At 39.2% G+C, this 8057-nt stretch overlaps 2 protein-coding genes across 2 annotated transcripts; one reads left to right on the forward strand and one right to left on the reverse strand.

Moving 5' to 3' along the window:
- Positions 1-436: 436 nt before the first annotated feature.
- LOC130507229 (putative UDP-glucuronate:xylan alpha-glucuronosyltransferase 5) lies at positions 437-2764 on the forward strand. Its single transcript, XM_057001945.1, has 3 exons — positions 437-1184; positions 1318-1778; positions 2282-2764. The coding sequence occupies exons 1-3, from the start codon at positions 437-439 to the stop codon at positions 2762-2764; spliced, it is 1692 nt and encodes a 563-aa protein (XP_056857925.1).
- A 62-nt stretch (positions 2765-2826) lies between these two features.
- On the reverse strand, positions 2827-7316 carry LOC130507228 (mannosylglycoprotein endo-beta-mannosidase-like). Its single transcript, XM_057001944.1, has 11 exons — positions 7080-7316; positions 6774-6912; positions 6443-6670; positions 6317-6375; positions 6187-6235; positions 5860-6090; positions 5609-5778; positions 5327-5531; positions 4357-4956; positions 3716-3943; positions 2827-3633 (listed from the first exon to the last, which is right to left on the reverse strand). Exons 1-11 carry the CDS (start codon positions 7226-7228, stop codon positions 2938-2940), a joined length of 2754 nt encoding a protein of 917 aa, XP_056857924.1. The 5' UTR covers positions 7229-7316; the 3' UTR covers positions 2827-2937.
- Between the last annotated feature and the right edge of the window lie 741 nt (positions 7317-8057).

Here is an 8057-nt window from a genome sequence, read left to right on the forward strand (position 1 = left end):
GGAGATAGTGAGATCTCATAATGGAGGGGTTGGGGTCGGTGCGCTGCAGCGCTGTGAGCTTGGGTCTACGGGCAGGTGGTTCCACGGGACAGGTTGTCACATTAACGACCAGTGTTTTCTTTAATGTATGGTTGACATTTAAAATTCAAGACTATCACTCCAAAATAATTGTAAGACTATATATTTTAAAAACTATAATACGCACCTAACTAACTAGCGCATGGAAGTTAATCACGTTCGTTGACGCACCTGATCAATTGACTTCTATAAGCCAACGTGCTTCCAAGCATCTCAAGACTCAAGCCTCGTGCTCACAATCGCCCAGCCACGTATTGGCACAAATAAGTCTGCAAATCTGCTTCCATATGAATGCGTCTATGAGATTATATAAGTACATGCACATTATATGCATGCATATAGGGAGACTTGAAAAAAAATGAAGTTAAAAAACAAAAACTCGAGCAGGAGATTTTTCATGTTTTATCTAATGCTAACATCAGTATCGTTTTTGGGTTTGGTCTTAAGATTTAAACCTCTGTTTCTACTCAATCCCACGATCAGTTCCCCTTCGATAATCGAGATTCATTATTCTTTACCGGCTGTGCCGGTTAACCGTAGCCCAAGATGGCTACGACTCATCAAGAACTATCTTCCGGATAAAAAAAGGATCCGAGTGGGTCTTCTCAACATCGCCGAAAACGAGCAAGAGAGCTACGAGGCAACCGGGACGTCGATTCTTGAGAATGTCCACGTCTTGCTCGACCCTCTCCCGAAGAATCTGACGTGGGAGAGTTTATTTCCAGTCTGGATCGACGAAGATCACACGTGGAACACGCCGATGTGCCCCGAGGTCCCTCTCCCTCAAGTGGAGGGTACCGCGGCTGATATGGACGTGGTCGTTGTAAAAATGCCGTGTGATGGTTTCTCCGAGAGTAAAGGGCTGAGAGACGTGTTCAGGCTACAGGTGAATCTTGCGGCAGCAAAGTTGGTGGTGGAGAGTGGGCGGAGCAACGTTGACCGGACGGTGTACGTTGTCTTCATCGGGTCATGTGAGCCCATGCATGAGATATTTAGGTGTGATGAACGCGTGAGGCGCGTGGGGGAATATTGGATGTATAAGCCTAATCTAATGAAGTTGAAGCAAAAGCTTCTCATGCCTGTTGGCTCTTGTCAGATTGCACTAGGTAATTAGTCTTCTTGTTACTCCAACGTTAGTTTTCTAAAATGAGAATATTGTCTAATATCTAATGTATTTGCATTTCATCTAAATATATCATATGCTTCCCTAACTAGTATTAGTCTCATTATCTGTTAAAGATCAAGAAGCATGGAGACAACAGAAGAACGTAAGTCTCTCATCAACAACCACATTATCATCATTACCTGCCCAACGTGTCGCCTACGTGACGTTGCTCCACTCCTCTGAGAGCTACGTTTGCGGAGCCATAGCTCTAGCACAAAGCATAAGACAATCTGGCTCGAGGCATGACATGATACTCCTCCACGACGACTCCATAACCAACAAATCCCGCATTGGCTTAAGCCTTGCCGGCTGGAAACTACGGCGTATAGAGAGAGTCCGTAGCCCTTTCTCCGAGAAAGATTCTTACAATGAGTGGAACTACAGTAAGTTACGTGTATGGCAAGTAACAGATTATGATAAGCTAGTGTTCATAGACGCAGACTTCATCATCGCCAAGAATGTTGATTATCTTTTCTTCTATCCTCAACTTTCGGCCGCTGGCAACAACAGAGTCTTGTTCAACTCTGGAGTCATGGTAATGCATCTAAACCAATTTACACAGCATCCATTTTTCTTTAATTTTTATACATATCAATTTTACAAGATTAATAAAAGATGATTAGTTGGGATATATAAGTTATGTTATATTTATCTTTAACTTTAATTTTATTCATTTTTTATAAAAAAATTATGAAGCATGCTTTATTTTAGTTTTTAAAGTTACAATCCAAAAATAAAAATGTCTTTATAAACCCTATTTATTACAAAGTAGAAATATTTTTTTCGTTACCGTAGGTATATATAGTTAAAACAAAATACTACATACTAAATTGTACAACAAAATTAATAAAATTACAAACCAAACCAATCATCCAGTAAACTTTTTCATTATTTCTAAAATTATTCACAATCTATTCCTTTTTGCTTAAATTATTACTATTTGTTTTTATTTTTATTTTTGTAACATGTTGCTTAAATTATTTAATATACCCTGACTGTACATTGTAAGTTTTGTAACAAATATTATTTTTTCTTTAGGTTCTGGAGCCATCTGCTTGTCTGTTCGAGGAACTGATGCAACAATCGTTCAAGATCAAGTCTTACAACGGAGGAGACCAAGGATTCCTCAACGAATACTTCGTGTGGTGGCATAGGTTATCGAAACGTGTAAACACGATGAAGTACTTCGGTGAAGAAACCAAGATAGGTCCAAAACGCAACCTCCCGGACAACTTAGAAGGGATACACTACTTGGGGATAAAGCCATGGATATGTTACAGAGACTACGATTGTAACTGGGACTTGACAACGCGGCGTGTGTACGCAAGCGAGTCTGTGAACAAGAAATGGTGGAAAGTGTACGACAAGATGCCTAAGAAGCTGCAACGTTATTGTGGTTTGACTAGTAAGATGGATAAGAACATTGAGAAGTGGAGGAAAGCCACAAGGGTTAAGGGTTTTCCTGAAAAGCATTGGAGAGTTCAAGTGAGAGATCCAAGGAAGAAGAACCTTGTTGATTAAGTCACACTAATAGCAGTTTGGAGTTTGATAGATCTGTTTAATGTTGTCTTTTGTAAGTGAACTAACTAATGAACCAAAACCTGTGAGAGTTTCGTTTATTTATTGAAAAGGTTTTGTGTTTGCATTGCACGTAGTTATGTTACAAAAAATAACGAGAAGTAACTTGTCTTTAATTAACCAAACACAGTAAACCCATCAGGATAGTTCCAACCCCGGAGCAAAACACGAGGAGACTTCTTCATGCCTGTAGGAGCTGCAAATGAGATCTTAAAAGACATTGATTCACCCGGAACTAGTGAGAAGTAGTTGTCCGAGTAGTGTACAGGGAGAATCCTCGTGTCTTGTTTCTCTGACTCCGGATTGTGTACTGAGAAACGAAGAAAGAAAGCAACTCCTGGATCAGATCCCACCACTTTCAAACCGCAGTTGCTATCTGCAGTAACACCAAATCTACTAAACAGCTTGTGGAGCAAACCATCTTGAAGAGCATTAGCTCTAGATGTATTGTGGACAGTGATCTCCAGCTCGAATTTTGGACCGACCAAAACTGAATCACAAGTGATCTTGAGAGGTATTTGCTTGTTTCTGTATGGCTCCAAGAGCGTGTAGTCTTTACCAGGCAGATGTAGCCAGTAGAAATTCCGGGATATAACTGTTTTGTCTGTGACATGGTACAGTTTGAGAAGAAGGAAATAAACAGGCTTTGCGTTCTCTGACTTCGGGTACGTGAACTCAGATATTTGCACAACTTTCTTTGGCGGTGCAGAGACTTTGCTGAACACTTTGTAGTATGGGCAGTTACCGTCTAGGTCCCATACCGATGCCTCTATCTCCACATCTGATAGCTCTCTAGAAGTGGTGTTTACAACCTGTAGAGTTCATAGTATTATGTACATAGTTGATATCAATCACTCTTTTGATCAAGAAACAGTTACATGGCATTAAACTGACCTCAATGAAGTTACTTGCCAGGTTCAGTTGGACATGTACTGGCTCTGCAGCGGAACGGCAGCCATAGAAACTGGCTGTCTGGTCCAGAAGATGATCGTAGAACTGACCTCTGAGACCAGTCCATGGATTTTGGTTCTTCCATATTAAGACACCTGTGTACTTTGTCCACATTCTTGAACTCCATCCCTCCACTAGAGCTCTGTACTGAATGTAGTTCACCAGTTGAGCCTGTTCCGGGAAGGAAAAAAAAAACAAGTCATATATTATGTCACACTAGGTTAAGATCCCACATAGTCTATGGGTTCAGTTTCTCTGATTAGTTCGGAATTCGGTTAGTTCGGTTTCGAAATTTTCTACCAAAGTTTTTGATTTTCAGTTGAGTTCCGGTTTAAACTGAATAAATTCAAAAAAAAAGTCGATTAAATTCGGTTTGAAATTTTGGTTAAACTTAGCATCGTTTGGTAAAATCTATTTTTAGAAAACTAAACTGACCAATTACCAAACAGAATTTGTTTTTTCTTTTGCCGAATTGAACCGAACTTTCTAACCGAACTGAACCAAAAACCGAACTTTTCGGTTCAGTTCGGCGAGTTTGGTTAATAACCGCAGGCCTAATCCCACATATATCATCCCAAATGTACCTTTAAGCAGAAGTCATCGAGATCCCTTGGAGCACCATACATCAGAATCTGATCATGAACTTTGCCAGGCACTTCTTCCACAAACCCGTCTGCACCCTTCTTAAACAGAGGAATCTCCCACCCCTCTCTTGGCATCGTAGCTTTTATAGTATCCGCAACCGGCATTCCAACCGAACCAACCTCTGGATTAAACCCAAACTTATAAAACGTGTCTTTAAAGAAATCTTCAGGGTACTGAATCTCGTAAGGCCCGTCACTGAAGTTCCCTTTCCCATTTGCAAACCCGTCCCACATAGAACCTTGGACATAGACTCTAGCACCGTCGAGATAAACGCTAGGGTCTGAATCCCAGTCTGGTAACGACGGTGTTGCAAAATGAGGGTGAAGCCTCAGGTCTTGGTTTAGAGCCTCGTTGATATCTTTCGGTGGAACTTGTTCGTTTCCACCGACCCAAAGAGCAAGGCTCGGATGGTTTCTGAGAAGTTTGACGGTGTCACGAGCGCATAATAGGAATAAGTCATGGTCTAATGGTCCGTTTGGGTTTGATACAGGAACACCTCTTCCATCAACATCTCCAGTGATCCAAAACTCTTGCCAGACCTGAGATATACGGAAGATGAACTCAGAAATAGCAAAAGAACAATGTTCAAGAAATCGATATATGGTGATTAGATGCTTATAAAGATCTATTCAATTAAATTTAGAACATGGGCTATTGATATATGTTTAGTTCAACTATTATTTTGATTAAAATTTAATACATAAATATGATTATAAAAATACACAAATATAGTTAAAAAAAATTACAAATATAAAAAATATTTTTTTAAAAAAGTGTAAAAAATAATATATCGGTTTTTGAAGAATGGATCAGAATTTAGTTAATGTTAATGTGGGTGCTGGCAACTAGGGGGTATACGTGCCACCTACACCGATTTTTAGAACAGTAATAAGAAATAGGGAACAATACCAACAAACCGTAGATGTCACAAAAGTGATAAAACTCTGGCCGTTCAGCTAACCCACCGCCCCAGCAACGGATCATATTCATGTTCATGTCAGCGTGGAACTTTATGTCAGTTCTGTAACGTTCTTTAGAGAGGCGCAACAGCCCGTCTGATAGTATCCAGTTGCCACCGCGGATGAATATAGGCTCTCCGTTGATCTTAAACAGCCTGGAAAAGTTAAAAAAAAAACAAGTTGGAGAGCTTCCAAAAAGAATCATTCAGACTGAAACTATGTAAAGCTTTACCTTCCACCGGTGACACTATCAATAACACTCTCGATCTTACGGAAACCAAACGGCTGCATCCACGAATCAGATTCTCCAAACTCTTTCACAGCGACAGTGATCAAGACCTCATAAAGGTTTTGCTTTCCCATCCCATTGGGCCACCACAGTTGAGGTTTATACAAAAAGAGCTGGTAGTATAATTTCACTAACTCATTAGCTTAAGCTTATAGAATAAACAATGTAATATACAATAACAGTGTCACACTAACCGGTTTGAATGTGTGCTGAGTGTTGCCTCGAGCAGGGATGATAACATTCTCTGTATGAAGAATCTCTACTAAAAAAACACCGTTTTCGAGTTCGGTCGTGATCTGAATAGTTACAGAACAGTCAGCCTTCCATGTGCTTTTGTTTTCCAGTTCGGTAGTCACGTGCAAGTAAACCCTTTTGTAGTTGTCAAAGAAGGTTGAGACCAAGTGGGGATCAATGATTCTAACAGGCTGCAACCAAAAAAACAATCAGTTCTTAATGGAGAAAGTAACTCAGAAGATAATCATATCTCTTGTATTAAAAGATTTAAACCAAACTAAACTAACCCCGGTAACAGAGATTGATACTTCATCCCATATGCCAGTGTTTCGATCCCTATATAAGAAAAAAGGTTAAATCAGAGAGAATGTCTTTGAACTATCTGATAAGCTCAATCTTGTAACGAAAGAATATTACCTTATTGGACAAATCCAATCCCAGCCTTCCACATACTGCGCAGCTACATCTTTCCCTATCTGTCATAGATATTATTCAGCCACATTAAGTATATACTGGATGATGCAAAGAGAGAGAGAGGTGTACCTCGTGATCACCACCTTGGCCTCCCTCAGGAGGTATAGTCCCAGGATGATCTGGGGGATGGACGATAACAGCAAGTAGATTGTCTTTGTCAGGATGAAGAATATCAGTAACGTCAAGTGTATGTCTGCGAAACATTCCTCTGGGGAGCACAGTCTTGTGGCCGTTTACATACACCTCAGCAGAGTAGTTGATTGCACGAAAATTCAAATGCACATATTGATTCAAGAGCTGCAAAAAACAACAACAAAATTTAGAGTTCATGGTTAGATGATATATTATACATAAGAAAAAGAAGAGACAAACAAAAATGATAGGTGGAGGTGGCTCTCACCCTTTTGCATTGGAACTTTGTGAAGAACCAGAAAGTGTAGTAGTCCCTTCCGGAATCAGCAATATCAGTGATGGTTTCGTTTTGAAGTCCATAGAAAGGATCTGGAATAGCTTTGTTCTTCAGCAATGTACCCAAAACACTGTCCATAAGAACAGTTAGACGAATCTGTTATAAGATAAAATCTCATTCACAAGTGTAGAGGCTATTCATCAATCAAATGGTCAAATTCTAAGACTTTTCATTTTATTTACTTGATTGGTTTTGAACTTGACTGAGAAAGGAAGAAGAAGGGAAAGTGAAGATTACGTTCCGGGTACGACGGCTTCCATCCACTTAGATTGGGAAGCCAGAGACGGTGGATTGGTTGTAGTGAGCTGCTTCCCGTCTTCATTAACTTCTGTTGATCTGGCTGCTAGCCAGCCTGAATCTAGTAGCGTCTTCCCGATCTCCGCCATTGTAGTTTATTATCTAAGAGCTCTGCTTCTGCTAACGGGTCGTTGCAAAGACAACTTGGAAGCAGGTGTACTTGAGTGAGTGAGAGAGAGAGAGAGAGAGAGAGAGAGAGAGAGAGAGAGATAACACTCGAAACTTAGAGAGTAGCAGAACTCTTACCTACTCATTTATTACGTCATCTACTATAGTATTACGTCATCTATGTAATAACGTCTCAGACAAAAAGGAAAAGGAAAGACACGAGAGTTTGAGAGTTTGAGAGATAGAGATATTCATGTGTCTTTTTGTTTCAGGCAGATGACAAAAGAACTACCATCATAGAAACATCCTCGATAATAGTGCTGAGATTCATGTGTCTTATTGGAGAGAAGATCCCACATCGGATATATGATGGGGACATAAGTAATATATAAGGGACTTGGGTCACACCACTAATTGCCAATCTATCTTATTAAAACAGAAACATTCTGTTGGACCTAACATTTATTTTGTAAGTTTTTAAATTAAATACACCTTTATACTTTATAGTTAAACCTACATTAAATCACTAATGTTCCTTTCTTTATACTACTATCCATGTTTCCAAACAATATATTTTATATACTACTATCAATGTTTCCAAACAATACAATAATTAATCTTAGTTATTTTATATCCATCATTTTCTCTTCAAAATTTTGTAGAAACGTCATAATTTCATAAATTACAAAATAATAAACTTTAAAATTTGGATTATAAGATTACAAATTATGAAAATATTACAATTTCAATCAAATTAGATTACATATCGGTCATCCATCAGTTCAATCGGTTAGTCTCGGGTTTTAGTGA

Source organism: Raphanus sativus, unplaced genomic scaffold, assembly GCF_000801105.2.
Source record: "Raphanus sativus cultivar WK10039 unplaced genomic scaffold, ASM80110v3 Scaffold4201, whole genome shotgun sequence".
Classification (NCBI taxonomy): Eukaryota; Viridiplantae; Streptophyta; class Magnoliopsida; order Brassicales; family Brassicaceae; genus Raphanus; species Raphanus sativus.